At 39.4% G+C, this 21,285-nt stretch overlaps 1 protein-coding gene across 2 annotated transcripts in view; it reads left to right on the forward strand.

Annotated features, from left to right (window-relative positions):
• SLC44A1 (solute carrier family 44 member 1) overlaps positions 1-21,285 on the forward strand; it is a 95,661-nt gene that overhangs the window by 32,087 nt on the left and 42,289 nt on the right. For both annotated transcript variants that reach the window (XM_044443951.1, XM_044443952.1), the window contains exon 4: positions 10,743-10,879. In XM_044443951.1, coding sequence (XP_044299886.1) covers positions 10,743-10,879 — 137 coding nt within the window. The remainder of the gene's footprint in view (positions 1-10,742; positions 10,880-21,285) is intronic.

The following is a 21,285-nucleotide window of genomic DNA, read 5'->3' on the forward strand; positions in this document are numbered from 1 at the left end:
CATCATTGTTTAGTTGTTACAACTGAAGTCTTTGTAACAACAGATACAGTCTTTGCCCATAGAGAGAGTGTCTTGGTTTTGATGAGATTTTTTCTCTAGGCTCCCATAGTGTTGGACTCCATGTGGCTATTCAGTCATAATCTTCTGCTACCAATATTTCCTTTGGGGAAACTGATTCCCTCTGTGATGAATTGTCTGAAGATCAGAGGAAGCTGTCTTATATCTTCCAGTCAGAAGCAGTGCAGCTCTCCAGGCAACAGATTGATACAGATTAATACAGATTGTGACTCGAAGGTCATGATGAGTCTGGTTGCTCTCCATAGGCATGCCTGGCTAAGATCTGCAGGCATCTCTTGGAAGGGCAGATTCCGTATAGAAGACCTATCTTTTCATGGGGATGGCCTCTTCATTGCCAAAATAGGTGAGGTGATGGACTCTATAGAAAGCAAAGACAACAGCTCAGAAGATGGGCCTGAGGCAAATGGCCCAGAGTTTACCGAGATAGCAGAGATGGTACAAGCAACCATCTATCACTCTCAATTCCAGTATTATTGCACATCATGCCAGCATACTCAGGCCTTTGTGAGGAGGCATTATTTGTTGACCAGGTACCATGCTAACCACAAATAAGTGGTTCTTCTGGACAAATTTGGCTTTCACACACACACCATGTTTTTCTTGCCTCTTCATCTCTCTTTGGAACTCTTATTTCATATTTTTAAACCTAAAGCGGTCTTTTATTACTTCTGAGTCTTGGGTTCTTAGTATCATCAGGGAGGGCTTTTGGATAGATTTTGACACCCTTTCTGCTTTGGGCACCTTAGAGTCATTCCACTATGATTATTGTTGCAATTGGAAGTAGATTTCTCCTAAAAAAAATGGCCGTTCAACTGTTCCTTCCTCACAGTTATGCGATGGTTTCCATCTCTGTTGCTTCACAGTACCCAAGTGGGATGGAGGAGTTTGTTCTGTAATGAACTTTCATGATGTGATTTTTTTTCTAATGCCCTAGAAGTTCAATATTCTGCCTCTCTTGCACAGAGGAGATTAGGTGGCAGTGGATCTCAATGTTGTCTATTTCTACATTGCGATGGCACCAGGAATACTAGCCTGGTGTATAATAGTCTCTGGCAAATTTTGTAGACATTGCCCTTTTTAAGCATTCTGTGTACAGGAAGCCAGTCCTATCTCTGCTTCATCATCAGCTCTGCAGCTTACTAGTAATGTGTCTTGCTGTTCACCCAAGCTATGACTCCAAGGCTCTTTACCAAATACACAGCCATGTTTTGCTCTCACCCTTGCAGGGATTGGTTATGCCCATACCTAGTTGACTGACTTCTAGCATCCCCTTCCAGGCTTCAGCTCCAGTGATCTCTCAGTACTATGCATAGTTTCCTTCAGAGCTTAGGCCTAGTATAAATTAGGAGAAAACAACCTTGATTCCCTCTCAGAGATCACAGTACATGGGAGCCACCTTGAATGCTGTCCAGGACCAAGCCTTTCTGCCTTGAGATCAATACTAGCCTCTTTGACAAATTTATCTTGATGTGAGAAAAGTGTTTCTTATGACACATCATTGTAAGTATTTGTTGAAGGTTTTCTTGCAACATCCTACAATGCATCTGTTTTATTTTGAGATATGGGGGTAGACGTCTACTCTAGTTCAGGATCAATGCTACTATAATATGGTATTAGCAATTAATTCACTTTACATATATATTTTGTTAATTTTTTTGCAATTGCTACAAAAAGTTCTCCATCTGTTTAGCAGCTGACTTAACAGATGGTTTTAGTGCAGGATTGTGCATCATACGTAGAAGTATTTCATATCCTCTTCCTTTTATCCAAATGTTTATTAAAAAAATTTTTTATGTCATCTTTTCAATCCATATTAGGCAAAATGTGAAATACTTTTTTTTTCTAAAGGGGTGGTAACATGACTTGCAGCTAGAGACAGGCAGGAAAAGGCCACAGGGTTGTTGTGTTTTTTTTTGTAGTTTCCCTCCCTCACTTCCCACTTCCTGTAGATGTAAAACAGTTGGATGAGCATAATGTTGCACACTTAATTTAGAATATAGCAAACATCTTTTCCTTTTTGAAATCAAATAAAAATGGTTCTTATCCTGTTCATGGACAGTCCTTGTATTACCGTATTATAGCCACTACCATAGTATAACTGGGAAGATCCCAGTTTATCTCTCACTTTAACCATTAATTCACTAAACGGTGTCAGTTAAGAACTCTTATATTCAGCTCTCCCTCTCCCACCTTGACATTGACCTGACTTATGGGTCTGTTGTAAAGATAACTAAAAGCTAGCAATCTGCTTGGTGGAACTACCTCATTCTCAAGGTGCCACTGCTGAGTGAATTGGGTACCCCCACCTTCTGCTTCAGACCAAGCAGGAGATGGGGATGCCTGATCAGTGCTCTTTTGCTCCATGTTGTGCTTCAGCTGGGGTTATGATTATCCTTCCTGGAATCCAGCCCTCTTCCATTTGTTGGACTTCTTGTGCTCAGGTCTTGCTTAGGAAGCAAGCCGAGTCATGATTAATCCCATGTATACTAACAGAACTCCAGTTGTAGAACTTTCAACTTTCTGCAGTGTCATGTGCCATACAAGGGTTGTAAATCCTTTGCATGGAAGGACTCCACTCACACAGTGTTTGCTTAGGGCTGACAGGTGCCCACACGAATGCTTGGCATGCTCACTAAGAAGTCATCCTAACGGCTGTAAAAAAGCAGGCCAGAGTCCAGAGAGCTGACACCAGGGAATCAGGAATTCCCACCATCAAAATAGATTCCTCCCTCATCCTTAACTTTGGGTCACCAGCCCTCTTTGCACTGTGATGACAAGAAGAAGAAATGATGTGAACATACAGCTTCAGCTGGAAAAATATACAGATAGCTCTTTGCAAGAGTCCCATTTTCTTTACAGGGATTCTCCAACAGCTGCAGCAAGCTGAAATTAGCTCATGCTCATACTGTCAGAGAGAGGAAACATTCCTGTTGAGGTCTGCACTGGGATACCACCTGGAGGAAGAAGTGGGGAAGGGAGCAAGTGAAATACCCATAGTGAGCCCAGTTATCTGGCTTATTGCCAAGGTGGCTTGTTGTGTCATGTGAACTCAGCTCACTGTGAGTAAATACCTTTGAATATTTGCAGTGCTTCATAACTTCTTGATCATAGCTTGAATTCATTGGATGGAAATCTATCACTAAATGGTTTCTTCTAAACAGTTTGGAAAGGCTGTGGTAGAGAACAGATGTTGCAAAAGATAGTAGTTACTCTAAGTATGTTTTTTAGCAATTACACTGATCAAAAATTTAATATATTGGATGTTTGAGACACTTTATGGAAATTAAGAGGAACATTAAAGCTTGCATTGAGGGAAAACTTAGCTAACATCTTTTTCATTTGATGATGAGGAGTTTATTTAAGATGAAGGTGCTAGCCATATGTACTTTACAGAAAATAGGTGTTTCATGACCCCTGTTCAAAGAATTTCTAGTCTGTGAGGACTGAGCTAGATATTATGCCGACCAAACAGGTTGTATTCCGACACATTGGAAAGGCACCAGGTTGAGGAAAGCTGCACTAAGCAAGATATACTGATAATTACTCCTCTATTTCAGCTTCTGGTATCTTCCAATGAGTTTGTTGAAATACCTTCAGTTTCCTTTTCACTATTCATTGGCAGATGATCCCATGATTAAATCACTACTCTCTTTCTTACTCGATACTGCTGATTCTGTACAATTAAGCACTTGCCTCTACAGGCATATTTAATATATTTGAAATAGTGAGAGAGATGCAGATATGACACAATTCCTAAGAGAATTCCCCCCTGTGGAAAATTAACTTGGCCTCCTGTTTTTCAGAGTTGCTGAAAGCAGCCAAAGTACAATAGTCACGCTGAGCACAGTCTTTTATTTTTATTGTTAGCTTCAACAAAACAAAATCAGGAAAATGAACATTATTAGCTACATAGCTTTCAATATATTGATTATACAGAAACTTTGACAAGGGCAGAACCATATACCCATCTATATATCCCTTCCAGAGTGGTTTCTCTATGCCATCTCTTCCAATATTGAAAACTTAGTTAGGTTCTCAATAAATTGTATTATAGGAGGTGAGCATTTATCCTTCCAATGTTTTAATATCATTCTTTTAGCTATCCAAAGAAAGTGGAAGACCCATTTACACTGGCCATACATTAACTTCCAGGAAACAGGTAGATGATTTAACACTATGTGTACATCAGTAAATATTAAAGAGTGTTCTAGTACAAAATGCACCTGTATTATAACCCTTTCCCAAAGATGGCAATAAAATTTATCTGTATTATAACCTTTTCCCAAAAAAAGGCAACTACTGGACATGGCCAAAGCATTGATTACGGTAAGCGTGAGCAGTATTACATTTCCAGCAGTTAACCAGCTTAGACAAAACTTTATAAAAGAGGCATTGTGGCATTCATTAAACACTGAACCAGTTTTGGTTGAACAAGACATAACCTGAGATGCACTGAAACTCTAGTCACAGATGCTAAAGTTTTGTGGTTGTTGTTAGTCGCAAAGTTGTGTCCAACCCATCGCGACCACATGGACAACATTCCTCCAGGCCTTTCTGTCCTCCACCATCTCCCGGAGTCCACTTAAGCCCCCACCAACTGCTTTAGTGACTCCATCTAGCCACCTCATTCTCTGCTGTCCCCTTCTTCTTTTGCCATCTATTGTTCCCAGCATTAGGCTCTTCTCCAGGGAGTCCTTCCTTCTCATTAGGTGCCCAAAGTATTTGAGTTTCATCTTCAGTATCTGGCCTTGTAAAGAGCAGTCAAGGTTGATCTCCTCTAGGACTGACCAGTTTGATCGCCTTGCAGTCCAAGGGACTCTCAGGAGTCTCTTCCAGCACCACAATTCTAAGGCCTCAATCCTTCGATGCTCAGCCTTCCTTATTCAGCTTTATGCTAAAGTTACAATCAATTAAATATACTTATCAGAACATTCCCATTCTCTGCTTGATTCCTGCAGTCGATCTTATGAATTTTATTTATTTACTGATAATAAATATTTGTAAACATGGATTGTGGGTAAATATGACTGCCTCAGGAATAGCAGAGGAGTCTGTGAAGTTGTAAAAGTTGCTGTCTTGGACTGTAGGTCATCTTCAAGACTGTTTTCTGGTGGTGATGATAGTAAAGAGAACCACTTTTCTGTCACCATTGTGTCTGCTGCCCAAAATAATCCATTTTTTTTCAGTGGTGACATTTTTCGGTATATTTATTCACCCTGAAACAATGATTTGAGAGCCTCAAGAACTAGTTACTGGAGGATCGCCTGTGTGCTCAAGGACTCCCACCTTCTGATGGGTGGTAACAAGGAGCAGGCCTTTCTTGGTGTGGTTCACATATGAAACTCCCTTCCTGTCTCTTTCAGGCAGCTGTTTTTATGGGGTGTTGTTCTTTTGGGGGGGGGGTTGGTTGGAGAAAAAATAAGACGTTGAACTCTTTGTTTCTTTAATATAATATGACACTATTTATCTGATTTTTATTTGACTTTCATTACTTGTTACTCTGTTGTATTTTAATGGCAGATCATGCTGTTTTATGTGTTGTCAGTTACATCATGAATCTTTTTGGATAAGAGAAAGGGCAAGAGTAGGGTAAATTATACCATAATTACACCAAATATGCCCACTCCCAAGAGAGATTAGGAATTATGCTGCTGTACCAGCCACCCTGCTGCCCTTCAGTTTCCCTGCCTGAGCTGATGGAGGTGGTCTTGGACTTGGTGTTGAGGACCCTAGGATGATGGTACTGGAGGAGCTTAACTTCCATGCCAGGGCTGTTATATTCAGGGAAGCTTGGGACTTCATGGCTGCCATGACAATCATGGGACTTTCTCAACATGTTATTGGCCCAACACATGCCCTTTGTTTTGTTTTCTCAACTTGGCAGGAGGATGGTATTCTGGAACTGGGGGAAATAACATCAACCACTTACTCATGGTCAGATCACTCCTTACTAAAGTTTAGACTTTCATTTCTCTTTTACCTCTGCCTGGGTGGGGGACCTTTAAAAATGATCTTCCCCTGGAAGTGAAAGAATCCTGATGGTTTCCAGAGGGCTGTAGGGGAGTTTATGGATGGTATAGCTGGTGCTCCTGCTGAAGCCCCATGTCAGTCTGTGGAATGCAGAGATGGGTTGGGGAGTTGACAGAATCACTCCCAAGCATTCTCTTTCCTTGAGGAGAGCTTGGTCATCTCCTTGGTACACACCTAGCAAGAGGGGAGTTGGCTAGTGTGCAGGTGGAGGAAAACTTGTGCTGAGTCCAGTTGGGTTAGAGCTCATCATTGAGCCTACTCTGTGGCAGTGAGGGAGGCAAACAAGAGCATTGTTTTCCACCAGCATTGTGTCTTCTTAGTGTTGTTCATTTTCCACATGGGTCACAGCCTGTTGTGTTCTGGACAAGAACAAGAAATTATGGAGTCCTCAGTAGTTCATTGTGATGAATTTGCACTGCACTTTGAAGATAAAGCTGCTCAGTTCCATCATGAATCGGACACCACAATTGATGCAGTTCCACTAGAAGAGGCATCCAGTGCACTGTCTTGTCCAGTTTTATTGGATAAACTTCAGTTATTGAGGCCTGAGGTTCAACCCGCCATTTGTGTCCTTGCCCCTCATGGCTTATTGCCACAATTAAGGAAGAGATTTTTACCTGGGTCAAGGAGGCTGTGAATGCTAATCTTTCTAAAAGGGGTTGTAATTAAGCCACTCCTAAAAAACCCCCTAACTTGGACCTGGAAAATGTTAATAACTATAGGCCAGTGGCCAGCATCCCCTTCCCTAGCAGTGTGCTTGGGCAAGTGTTGATTCAACTGCTCCAGGCACTCTCCAATGAAATAGATTATCTAGATCCATTTCAATCAGGCCTCAGGCCTGGTTTTGGAACAGAAACTGCCTTGGTCACCTTGTGGGATGACCTTCACTGGGAGAAAGATGGGGAGTATGACCCTGTTGATTCTCCTGAATCTCTCAGAAGCTTTTGATACCATCGACCATGGTATCCTTTTGGGTAGGCTAAGAGTAGGAGGCAGTAATACATTCCTACTAGACCAGCCGATTCCAGATGGAGGTGTTGGGAGATTGCTCTATGTTATGGTGGTTATGCCAGGGATTTTTCAGGAATCTGATTTGTTCCCTGTGCTATTTCATAACTACATGAAACCACTGCTCTACCTCTCTTTTTCATCAAACCCAGATGAGGCAGTGGCCGCTCTGAATCAGTGTCTGAGCATGGTAGTGGATTGGATGAGGGCCAACAAACTGAGACTCAATCCAGACAAGGCAGAAGTGCTGTTGTGGGAAGAGGTTGTCTGTTCAGTTGGATGATATTCAACCTGTTCTTAACTGTCTCAAAGGACAGGGAGCTGCCTGGGGGCTGGTTATCTGAAGAACCATCTCCTCCCATATGTACCTATTCAGAACCCGAGGTAATCTTTGGGGGTCCTTCCCTGGAAGCCCCTTAAGGAAGTGATGTGGGTGGCTACTAGAGGGAGGGTTTTTTGGTTGGGGTTTTGGAATGAGCTCCCCAAAGAGGTGCCTACTTTGTATTCTTTTTGGTGCCGGGTGAAGACATTTTTATTTTTCCAGCATTTTATCAATCTAACATTCTTTTTATATATTTCATTTTCTTATGTACTCCTGCAGTGCTTCTGTGCTGAATCATACCAAGTGGAATTATGGTTTTGTTATTTTAAATTATTGTGTTTTTAACTTCTCTTTAATTTTAACCTTTAGAGCTTTAGCTATTGGGCAGTATAAAAACGAATTAAATAAGTAAACAAATATGAATATATTATATATAGAGGGAGGGAGGGAGGGAGAGGTTGTTTCTCACACATAAACTATCTCTCTCACACACATGCACATAGACACATTCAGCCTTGAAGATACATAGTAATGAACAGTCTTATTCAGAATTATTATTGTTGCTTAAAAACCCCCCCAAGTACCTGCCACAAAGGACAGAGCTGTCCACATATTAATTACATCAGAATAAGTACTATGAGTGTAAGTGAAAGGAAATTTGCTTGCTGCTGAATGTGATGGAGAAATGAATTCTGTGGCACATATTACAATAAGAATGAAAATAATCTCAGAATTTTAGTAATTAGCTCCCTTTTAACCTTAGTTCTCATCATACTGTGTGAGCCACTGCTGTAAACTGTCTCAAGTGTATTGTAACCCTCGCATAGCATTAATGGCACAGATGGGCTAAGTATTTAAGTACTAAGATTACTAAAGATGAGAATATCCAAAATCTATATTAGCATAATACCTTTATTAGGCCAACCAAAAGGTCAACAAAAATTGGCAGACAGTTGAGATCTCCCAATCTCTTCATGAAGCAGGGTGATGCAAAAAGCAGACATTTTTGATGCATTTGCTGCTGCTGCTGCTGCAATACAGGTTTTATGTAGCTGAATCTGCACTGTCTGCATCATCCTAAAATGTAGCCTGTCTTCAGGCTCAGGGTGATGATCAGAAAGGGAATAACGAGAGTTGTAAACAATCAAGTCCTCCAAGGGCATCTATTACTGCAGACCTAGGGAGATGGTCTGAAAGTGGCTTAGAATACTATCTTATCAATTGTGCCCTTGATGCCTGAAACCCCCAAACTCACAGGCTTATGAGCATCCAGTGCAGAGTGGAAGGAGTACTGGAGATGCTCCCCACCTCCTTGCCGCTCCTGCTCGGTATTTCAGCTAGAGTACCTGCACTCTTGTCAAGAATCCTGCAAATAATATTGCAAGCATCCTGTAAACATTTTTTTTCTATTCAAGTCATGATTTTGTATTTCATTATAGGATCAAATATTTCATACTCAGTATTAGTTTTTGGTTATTTGTTATTGCTTTTAAAGTATTTGCTAATTAATAATGGTATTCTTACACTTTTCAGGGTGTGGTAACCTTTCCCTTTTGTATTTAGTATTTTGTATTAAGCTCTCTTTAACCATTCAGGTACGGTTTTCCATAGCTCACTGTACAGATCCTCTAAGTTACTTACTGATATTTTAACAAAAAAAAATTAAGTAAATTACACCCTTGTGCAATGCCTACTGTAAAATCTAGCAGAAACTTCTATTAACGTACCAAGTAATAAAAAAAAAAAAAGGATGTCTGTGTTTTTCATAGGATAGTCTAAGTGCTGAGGCAGTCCTTTCATCTGATTTCCCATGCTTGATTGAATGCCTGTAACCTTCTGAGGGTTATGGGCAGCCTCGTGGGATGGTGCCCTAAGATAAGCTATTTTAAGTTGCTGTGGACAGAATTGGTTACCTATGAATATATCGTTTTAAAAATCTACTGAATTACAGATCAGTGATGTGGAAAATTGTTTTAAATAAGAATCTGTTTTCAGCAATCTTTATCTGTCAAAACACATTGAGAATTCTGTTTTGCGTGAAAGGTGTTAACATATTCTTACTAAGTAACTTTTCCCTGGTAGTTTTGTATGAGAGTAGGGTAGTTGTGATCACCCTAAAGGTTTCAATGGACAGGCTCAGTGCTTATTTTGTTACTGTAAATTTTATTTTATAATGGGAATGTTGAAGCTGTTTAAGTTGTATCATTTTGTAAGACAAAATAAGATGTTATTTTCCTGTGCCATGTAAGAGGCCTTCTACACCATGAATCTGTGTTAATTTGCCAGACCGTTTAAAAAAGAAAAGCCTTTCTGTTGATAGTTACCCAAAGAAGTGTTTGCAAAAAGGGGGTGGCCTCATGATCTTTATTTTCCTGAGTAGCGGGGGACTTGAGAAAATGAGGAAAAGGAGGGGCCTCTAGGACCTATGGGGAACACTATAAACCCTGAGAATCTCACTGTGAAGTGAAAAATGTCCCCACCCGCTTTCACATGTAAATATCCCACAGAGTTTTGCTTTCCCTTCTATGTTTGAAAGATGTCTAGTGAATGCAGAGTAACAGAATAACTTGTTTGCAGTCTGCGTGGTCAGTGTTCATAGCAGGAACTTGCTACATTTGACAATATATATTCTAATATTTGTGCATATTTGATTCTGAAGCAGGGGGGTGAGAAACCACTGACAGCCATTCCACTCTGCCTGTTGGGCACTTTGGAAGAGATGCCCGACATTGTCACTTAAGAGTTTTGGGAAAGATTCTAAAAAAGAGAAGTTCTAACACACAAGAATTTGTGATCAAGCAGGGGGAAGAGGCAATGCAGCTTCAAATTGCCAAATCTCTTGGATTAATTTCTGGAAGACCAAGGAGGAAGGCTCACCCATGGTGAGCTCACTAATTTGTTGGGTGCACCTTGAGTTGTTGCTCATTCACAGGGTCATACGAGAATGAGAGGTAATTGTGTATTTGGGAAGACTCAGTGTGACTTGATGACAGTTCCTTATCTTCCACAATCTTCTACAGACAGTAAGGACTGCCTGTGACTAAATGTAGACAATTTAGGATATTCATGTGACAACAGAATATAGAACCATCATTGCAGAGACCCTTCACTTTGATCTTAGCTAATGTGTGTTTTTAAAACAAAACTACTAAGTTCTCTGTAAAGCATAGCTAGTAGAAAACAATCATAGGGTTTATGCAGAGTTTTAGGAATTTCTTTACTAATACAATTTTTTACTGATACTCAATTCTGGTCTGCTTTTGGTCTAATCTGAATTTGTGTATTTGTGTGTGTTTTCTTAAAGGTATGTATTTTTTTTGGAGCCATGCAATGTAGATCTGGTGCATCGGAAGATCAAGTCCATTGCCCTCTGTGTGTCAGCATGCCCACAGACCGAACTGAAAACTCTGGCTGATGTTCAGAAATTTGCATATACTAATGGTAAGGCAAAGAACAATCCTGTTTCTTTTTCTGCCCAGCATTAAATAGAGCTCCAATATTTACTTGATTAGGCAGACGGCAGATTATACAGACAAGCACATACAATATTGTTGAATTACTTACCCCTGTAAATAGGCCTTTCCACTTTTCTCATGCATGTGGAAAAGTTCTTTTTTAGAGAGTTCCCGCTATCATAGATATGCATCATCCTAAAATGTGAAACAAAAACATTATGCTTTCTCATCATTAACTGTCGTTCATATATAAATATGTATAGATTTCATTGATTTCTGGCAATTAAAACTAGATTAACATTAATCAGTATTTCCTTAACAGACTGGTAGTCCTAATATTATAGTAAAATAGATATCAAAAGGACAGGTCTGTCATATAATTATTAGTTGAAATGAGTGACAGAAATTGACAGAAAATGTTAATTAAATTTGCTGCTTTATTTGTTTTTTTAATTATCTATTTCTTAATTGTTTTATGAGAACACCTTACTCCTTTTTAAATTTACCCAATTTCTTTGCAGTGATTTGTGCAGTAAGTATTTTATGTCTTATGTCAGCTGTGTAGTTTATTTTCAGGTACATCCTGGGTTTTATTTTCCAAAGGCTTTTATGGCATGCACCTTTGTGTCTTAGAAAAAAGCTGTACAATATGTGTCCATCATTATGTCATAATTACAAATTATAGGACAAGCATGCAGTTTCTAACTTGTGTTGTAGTATTAATGTAGGAGGGGAGCATTTGCAGGGGAAATGCAGATGAGTTAACTCTTTCTGCCAGTTCTGCCAGTTATCTTCTGCAAATGCTAACACAGGGTACTTTTAAGTATTTTTTTCAACTAGGTCCTGAAACCAGAAGTAAGCCTGGATGAAGTTAGAAACATCCATGAGGGGGTCATTTGCTGGGGAGTTTATGCTTATTTTTCTTGGTGCGTCACGTGGCTGTGATATAGCTAGTTTCATCCTGAGAGATTCTAGTATGGCTTTTTTTTTGTATTTACAGTTACAGTGATTGCTGTAACTGTGCCTCCTTATTTTATGGTGCTATCAGTACTGTAGGACAATTTCCTTGTGTGTCATATTTTTAAAAAGCTAGAAATAGGAAAGAGGAGTAGGCAGGGTTTTGTTCTTGCATTATTCTTGAAGGCTTGGTTTTGATGCCCTGAAAGAATACCAGAACAGAGTTCTGGATAAGTATGTCATGACAAACAAGCCAGGAATGGTGCAGTCCTTACAAAAGCAGAAATGAAGTAGAAACAGGAAGAGGGACCAGAACAGCTCACTTGTTCCCAGAAGCTCATGAGTTAAACAATCCATGGGTTGTCATTAGATGTGAATGTAGCTTTCATTTCTCTGGTCTCTCTCTCTCTCTCTCTCTCTCTCTCTCTCATAAATAGCTTAATTCTTAGTACATATGCATTGATAATGGGAATCATAAATGCATACTGTTGTTGAAACAGAATCCCTTTTGGAGTAAAGGGGGTTGCTGTTGTTAGTGTTAACATTTGTGTGTATCACTGGTATGTGAAAAGAGTGGTTTCTGTTGTACGTGTCTCTATAACACAGATGTGCAAAACCTTTCAGCCCAAGAGCTGACTTCAATTTTGGACAATTTCTTAGGGGCATCATTCTAGTGGTAGGTGACCCCAGCCAAATACAAGCTTATTTTAGCTTAAAGGTATTAGTGTCAGTAACAAAACCTTAGGACAGGCAATCCAGCCTTTTAGAACAGGAGAAAGGGCTACACAGAAACTGGTAAACAACCGAATCAGCAGCATGCAGCCCTACCTGTATAAAAATGGAGTCTGCTTGGCCCTTTTATACATATATAAATGTATAAAAGATTATATGCAATTTAGCATGGTCGATTTTTAACTCTCTGCAACACAGTAAGAAGAATTGTTTTTTAAAAACTCTAATAGGAAAGTTCGATAGTATAAATTAGTCTCTTTCTGATTTAAAAGCTTTAAAGGCTTTAATTCTTTTTCCTCTGAAGTTTTATTCTACCGTGCCAGCCCTCTTGGGATTTTAAATTAGCATGAACACTTTAATCCTAAACCAAGGCATTGGATTTTATCAGAAAAGACTCTCTAATCTGTCTTCACTTTGTGTGACCTTGGGGGCAGCTACTTGTGTTTGAAGTAAGCATATTAGAAAATAGATGCAAATGCTGGCCATACGGACAAAATGGTGGTTGGATTAAAAGTGTAGATAAACAAATTTCCCTGGAATACTTTTAGTGGATAATATTGTCAAGGGAGACTTCTTAGTTAATTTTTATAATTAAAATAATTTGAAATCTGGTTAATTTATCTGGAACCATATTGTCTGTATTCTCTCAAGTCATATGGGTGTTGTAACTGAACATTTACAGACTTTCTTAATTCAGATATTATGGTTTGGTGCTATGTGAAGAAGAGTTGTCTGTTCTTGTCCCATTGCACACTGTGCTTTCACCCCTTCTTACATAGCAGGAAGCCACAGTTGCTATTACATGCAAAGTAGGCAAACTATGTTTTGTACAAACCATTCTTTGTCCACAAGCAAGGACCATAGACTATAGTTTGAACAGGATCTGTCCTGGTTTGTAAACAAATAATGGTTTATGTTGCCCATTTTAGTTTTAATGGCAAATATGGCTAGTTTCTAAATTAAGAATGAGGGAGTCTATTAGCATATGTTCACATAGTAGCAAACTGTGATTTAATATTACTTATAAACTGAACCAACATGGTAATGGACTCATACATTTCCTCCTCCCATTATATGCCCTGACATCTGCACTGCCTGGTTTGCAGAAAATCATAATTTGTTCACAGCCCAGGATCACAAATTAGGATTTGAATAAACTATTTTTCCACTTCAGATGTTAAAAAACTGCTTTGCCAAGAATCACAAAGTACTGAAATTATGGGACTTGAGGGAAGAATATGCAAACCAAGTTTGAGCCAGTTTATACAATTGTACTAAATTTCTAAAACATAGTTTGGTGCTTTATTTGAATTGAATCAGTGTCTGTATTCCAAAATTAAAATTAAAAACTAGTTGAATATAAAACAGTTTAAGTGTCTGTTAATAATATATTGGGTAATTCTTGATGACAAATTATTTTGTGAAGAGTCACCTGTTATTCAGAATTTGTGATTTACTTGTGCTCTTATTTAGGTTTTCTTTAAATTTAGGTGCACTTTATAGCCTATTGAATTTTTGTGTATTGGACTTAAAGCAAAATGAAACATAAATTAGTTGTAAATAATGTTTAAATACTGGATCTAGTCACATCACCAGCAGAGAGAATGCTCTTTCTGTCCTTAGGAAGTTTCTGATATACTGTAGGAATCTTGCTGAGAAAAACTGGAGTGGAGGTGGAGATGATCTTTGTTGAATGCTCCAGAACATCAGGGGAAACAGCACTAGGAGGGACAGATAGAGGAAGAGCTCAGCAAAGATTACCTACCCCTTCAAATGCCATCTCTGGGATCTTTCTGAGCAGAAAGCTCATGGGCTGCTTCTGCTGGTGGAATAAAAAGCCCAATCGAAGTCAGCACTTTGTAACCCTGGCTGTACTTGTCTATGCCTATATATAATTAGTAATTGTAGACTGTTAAAATGAGTCTTTTACTTGAAAATGTTGATAATTAAGGGGGGAAATGTGCCACCTACTGCAGCAAGATGTTCTTAATATCCTAGGCTTTTTTTTCCCCAAGAAGATTGAATGAAATGCAGAAATTGGAAAAAGAGGACAGAACCCGATGGGCACAGATGCCCCTGCTGATTTCTTTCCACCTCACCAGTTCCCTTCAGCAAGCAATGGATTTTCCTAATTCTGTTGAACAAGTAGAACCCACAACAAAGGAGATATAATGCTTCCATGGAGAAACCTTGAAACAAGTGGAAGCATTTGTTTCTGAAACGAGCTCCCTCATGCAGTTGCCCTGAAAATTCTAAATTGCTACTGCATGAGCCCCTGATTAGATTCTGCCCATAATTAATTCCCCCATCCCAGGGATAGTTAACTTGTTATAAATCCCTTGTCTATGTGCTATGTTTTAAAAAGAAATCTTGGCCTGACAGGAAACTTGGCTATACATATTAACTTCACCACTTTATCACATGGTAAAAATAATTAGTAAGCTGGACCATATCCTATTTGGAATTTATTATCCAGACATCACAATCTAATCCCTGATTTTCAATCCAATTTATGAAAATCCCATATTCAGATCAGAGCTGTACAAATCTTATTATCTTCACTTATTACCTTTACTCCACAATAGGGAGGATGACACAGAAACCCTGTTCAGGTGCCCTTCTCACGTGTACATGGGAACAATCATGCTAGCTCTTTGTTCCTCCTTTGCTATTCTTGTGACCCTCTGCAGATATGGGGCAACTGTCTACGGCAGAGAATTTAGAACCAAGATTTTTCAGGGTATTGAAATCTTGGGAGGAGCATCCATTGTTAGAAGAGGCTCGTTCAGTGGGCAAATGCCCTTCATTGTTAATGAATGAATGAATGAATTTTTAAAAATTCTGTACCATATTATATCCAAAATATCTCAAGACAGTTTGCAAGAAAAGTAAAAGAACATTAGGACCAGGTGAATACAGAAGATAATATATATATATATTATAACTAACAATTTTAAAAGATTGGGCAAATAAAAATGGTTTTGGCCGGGCGTCAGAATGAATAAAGGGTCAGCACCAGATGAACCTCCCTGGGCAACAAGAACAGCAAGGAGCAGTTGTAAATGAATAAATGTAGCAAATAAATAAGGGGCTGAGCTAGTGTATTGATCCCTACCAAACTTAATGCTTAAGGTTTACTTGAATACAACTGAATTTATATTATTTATATTTATTAGAGTTATATCCCACTTTTTTCTTAGAACAAACCCAGAGTAGCTTACCTAATTGTCCTCTTCCTGCTCTCAATCTTATCTGCACAACAACAACCCTGTGAGGTAGGTTGGGCTGAGAATCTGTGACTGGCTCCATGTTCAAGCAGGGAATAGAACTCAGATTGTCCATCCCAGTTCCACTCTCTTAACCACTACACCACAATGGCTCTTTGAATACAACTGAAGGTGCCCTTAGTTACTAAAGGGGGACAATTTTACTCAGTAAAGTCTTGAAATCTTGTATTCTTCTTCAGCTCTTTTCTACTACATGGAGAAATTTACAACTGTAATGAAAAAGACCTGGGTGTTGTTTGTATCAGTCTTCAGGGACTGATATCCTCAGAGTTCTCTCCCATGGTATAATACAGTGCGATTGTGCTTAATGATCATGTTAAAATTGCTGAAATGTCATAATACCAGCTACCTGTATTCCAAGGAGTGATGCTGCTCATTTACTACAACATATTATAAATAATTGTCTGTGTTTGTACTGTGGAAGTCCTCCCAAGTTATTCCAAAAATAAGTTTGAGACTGAATGAAATGCTGGTAATTGCTAAGACTGCCTCAGTTCCTGTCAATGTCAATAAAACTGTGATGTTGTCAGTGTCCTGGAAAAACAAGACCACCTATATACTCCTATTTAAAATGCCTTTGCTCAAAGTTCTGAAGTCCTGCCTGCATTCAAATAGCAAAACATGTGACAGACAATTGAGTTGGGGAATATACTTGGCTAAGTAGGTAGGCCAAAATGCAATTAATAGCAGGCAATGTTGTGTTTAACCATCACACACTGTTACACAAATTCATAGTGTATTGGTTTTGAAGTAACAAAACATGCAATATGCAGCCTTAGCTACCTGCCACTGTTTGCTGGCATTTGGTACTGAGGGTGCAGAACAAATTATGCATTCACCCTGAGTAATTACAAAGCCTCAATGAGAAAACTCTGGCTAGGATATCTGTAAGTGTGGGAAAGAGATCAGCTAAGCGATTTGATATTTAGAAGAAACGAAGTGGAAGCATGAAGTAGTCTACATAAAAACAATATCCAGTAACAAACGTATGCCTCTTGAATCTGTGGATAACTTCATGAGTATAAATTGTGTGCTAGACATAGAAAAGAATAAACTGTGATTTTCTGAAAACTTAATTTGCCAGCTACCTCAGCCAGTTAGGATTGCAGGCTGGGGTCAAATCCTAACTTGTGATTCTGGGAACAGATAAACTGCTTTGTCCAAACGTAAGTCATCAATCACAATGCACAAAGGAAGGAGAGAACAGAAGGGCATGTGTGGGCATATAAAACTCATACATGTGATAGCATACCTTTATGATAGATGCATTTAATTTCAGTTGAAAACAGGAGTTATTCAATACAGTGACTAGGCTAGCCAAGAAAACTTGGGCAGTCTTTCATTCTCCATAGCCCCAAAATATAATCATTCATTTAATGCATAGTCTCTTGTCTTGTTAACAATTGTGGGAAAAGGGTTCTGTCCACCCAGTAATACTATAAGAATTCTAATACAGTAAAAATTCCTAGATAACTTGGTTATTTTTAAAAAATGGTTCTTAGAAATTTTAAACAATTTCCCTTGCATTGAGATAGAAGATTACCAAGTTAAACCAAGCTATGGTTTGACACTTTTAAAGTTAACTCATTCAAATGTTATAGCATAAGCAGTTTTACCCACCAAATGAGATTTTGGAACTGAAAAGGTAGAATCCCTTTTGGAATTAGGTGTAGAGGTGCCTTCTGTACTATGAGAATTCGAAGCTTTTACAAACAATGGGATTTGTGAGTATTTGAACATTTCCAGACAGAAGGCTTCTAGCTCTACCAGTCAGAAGGCTCTGTCTTCTCCTCCTCAGTGGATTTTTTTCTGGTAAGAAAAAACACAGAGGAAGTGGTTTCAAAAACATGTAAGGAAACAACATCTGGACCCTGCAGAATTCCATGCTTGAGGTAGGGCAATTGCTGGATAAAGGCTTGTCTGGAAGCTGCCTCAGTCTCTTGGTTGCTGCCTTGGTTTCATGGTACATTTAAGGTTGTATTTCGCTATGTGAAGAAATAGGTAGTATTTGTGCAGAAAAAGCTATTACAGTGCCTTCTAGATAAAAAAGGGGAGAGACTTAAACATAAATGAGATTTGCTATGGCATAATATAGGAATCTGTGTGAAAAGCAAAGAAAGGAATCATTTTTATAAAATGTAACTTGTTAACTTCAAAGCTAAGAAATAATTGGAGATGAGTTGTTTGTTATCAGCCCGATTTTGTGCATGTTTGTTTTGAAGCAAGTTCCACTAATTTCAACTGTCTTTACTCATAAGCAAGAATGGAACTAAAGCACAGATTTGGTAGTCAAAGGTGCTAAGGAAAAATGGCAGCTTATAACCTCTGAATTCCTGCCAGATGGCATATAGCCCAAAGATGTTGTTGCAATAGAAATGCAATTTTGAAAAGCTGTAATGGATACATAAGATGTTTTGGTTTGATATTTCACGGTTCAGTTGTAGCGTGTGTGGGGTCCTCAGCAGCAGTCTTTCGTAATCGCCTAGAATTGTCTGTATCTGTCAGTATTGTCATGTACATTTATATAGACAATATAAAAAGACTTGGGGTGAGGGAAAGAAATGTGAAACAATGCGTTTTTCTGCTCAACTGCATGGAATGCGAGTCCCTTTCTTCAGGCATTATATTTGCATCAGTGACTTATCTATCAAAAAGTAGGCAAAATGCTTTGGAGCATTTTTTAGATCTCATAGAAATGTGTAGAGGGATTGGCAAGGGTGGAAGCAATAGGACAAGATCTTGTTTTATAATTTTGCTGACTTAAAAGACCACAGGTCATTCTTTCCCAACTAGGGATGATGGGCATTGTAGTTCAACACATCTGGATAGTACCAGGTTGGGGAAGTCTGTCATAAGGCCTCCAAATATTTCTTTTGTGGTTTCTTTCTTTGTTTCTCAGTGATTAGGTCTTAGGTTCCTTGGTTAATTGGGTTGCTTTATTCTAGTTATAGTTTTTGGCTGCTGTTATTTCTTTTTCTCCTTCTGCTCTGTTTTAAAGCCCTGCCTGCATTATACAATTAGTTTTTGAGGTCAGCTAGCTTTTTCAGTTGCCTACTGCCACAACAGCTTCTTTCACTGAAGTTGGAGGAATCAGTTATGATCATTTTTAAAGAGGGAAATATGACTGTGGTGACAATGCCTTGTCATTCCATGATGATGCTTTACTGTGAACCATCTCCAATATCACCTTTATATATGAAAAGCAGTTTAAATAACTAAGCCTGTTCAGATGATACTTAAATATGACCATGGTTGATTCCAACAAAGAGCCTTCATGGAGGAATGATGGAGAAAACCTGACAGTTTGTGACTTTTGTATTTTACAGAACAATATTTTCTAGATCAGTAGCTTTTCATCTCATGTTTCTAGGAACATTGGAGCTCCTTAAGAAGTTATTAAGGTTCTTTAAGGAGAAGATTAGTAATGGCAGATTCATTGCCAGACTTCCCTCAAAATGGAGAGTTCCATGGGAAATGGTGCTATAATTTGTGATCTTAGTTCATGTAAGCCAAGCAGGTATGATGCGGCACAGATTCAAAAACACATCCTATTTTGGGCCGCAGAAATTGATATGGTATGTAGGGGTTTTTGTGTCAGGTATGCAGATAAAAGTAAAAACATGTAGAGACTGTGCGAACTTCTCTCAAAGTACAGCATTCCAAAATTGTTACCGCCAGTTCTGGATATGAACTGGAAGAAAAGGTGGTGTCAGAACTCTTAGCTGAAAATCCAAGGCCATCAAGCCTCGAGATAAATCAAGTGTCGTGTGCACACACAAGGAAAAGTGGCCAGAAGGGCTGTGGTCTGTTGATAGATTTGATGGGGATGAGAGTTCAGACACTGAAGACAAAGCAGTTTTGGAATGTCAAGGCCAGGGAATGTCTGCAGATGAAGCACTGTTGTCCCATTTGGGTGTGGATGGCAACCAACCATCCCATGGGAAAGAAGAGAGAGCCCAGCAAGGGGTGGAACAGGGGGTGGAAGATGACAAGAGCTCCAATCTGCCCATGGAAGAACAGGAGGTAGTCTTAGGGGCTACCCAGGGCGTGCACCAAGAGTGGAATAGTCTGACAAATGTAGAGGCCCCTCCTCCTGAAGGGGTGTTGCTGGTTGCCAGGAGGCCACACGGGTAGGAGATTCAGTTGTTCGAGCTACCAGAGGGACGGAAACACAAGAGGAAATTCAGTGCTCTACCACTGAGCCAGCGATGGAGAAAGTCTCTAAAACAAGATGAAGATTAAAAGCAGGGAAGGGTCAGAGGGTTCAACACATTATTCTGGGTGAACTCCGGGATGTTTGACAGTAAGGATAAACATCCTTAACAATAAAGCATTCTGAAAAGGAACTCTGAAGTAGCATTTTTCTTGGAAGAAGGACCATGCCTCACAACACCAAGCAACTAGTGAGAAACACATCACCAGCCTGGTTCATGAGGAGTCAGTGCTGAACAAGGAGGGATATAACTTATACCTTCTCTCTGTCTCACATGCAGCAGAAACTTCCCTGAGCTAACCCCATTTGGTTGGGAAGAGAGGAAAGGGATTCCGTTTGGAATCAACTTCTTGGCCTGAGTGGTAAACTCTATCTAATTAGCTCACTCTGAAGTTGACGTATGTGTTTTGCTAAAGACCTCTGAAATACCATATTTTTCCGTGTATAAGACTATACTTTTTCTTTAAAATATTTATCTAAAAATGGAGGGGCATCTTATACATGGGGGGGCCAAGAGGAGAACCGCAGGCACACTTGGGAGGTGGGGGAGACCGGTGCAATCGTGGGCGCGGGCACGCTCAGGGGAGAGGTGGGCACGGGCTTGCTTCTGGGGGAGGCGGCAGGCGCGCGCAGCAGCAGCTTGCTCACTCGGAGATTGGTAAGAAAAGTGGGGGACATCCTATACATGGGGGCATCTTATAGACGGAAAAATATGGTACTCCTTTTGTATCAGAAAACCACCCTGGCTGTCCACTTTAACATAATAAAGGCAATAGTTAAGATTCTTCTTGTTTTTGACCTGCCTGGAAGGAGAAAGTGGGTGCAGATCCACTCCTGACCGAATAGAACCCATGGGATAGAAAGTTCAAAGACAACTGATGTTAATGTTCAAAATGTTTGCAAGGACCATGGAAAATCACTGAAATTCTTCAGTTGAAACATGGAAGTTAGTGAACAGAGAGGACTATATGCTTTAAATATGCAAATAGGATTCCATTCCAGTTCTCCACAGACTTCTCCACAGAAGTCTTGGAATTCAGGAAAGATTTTTCAGTGGTGTACTTATAACCAGAAACTGTTTCCAGATAGGCGTGGTAGGGCTTGAAACTCTAAAAGCGATGAAAGAGAGAACAGTCAAAATGTGCGATGTTAATAAAAGATCTGTTGTGCTGTGAGCTCTGCGGTATGAACGTTAAATGTACT

Source organism: Varanus komodoensis, unplaced genomic scaffold, assembly GCF_004798865.1.
Source record: "Varanus komodoensis strain SLA01 unplaced genomic scaffold, ASM479886v1 scaffold43, whole genome shotgun sequence".
NCBI classification, from domain to species: domain Eukaryota; kingdom Metazoa; phylum Chordata; class Lepidosauria; order Squamata; family Varanidae; genus Varanus; species Varanus komodoensis.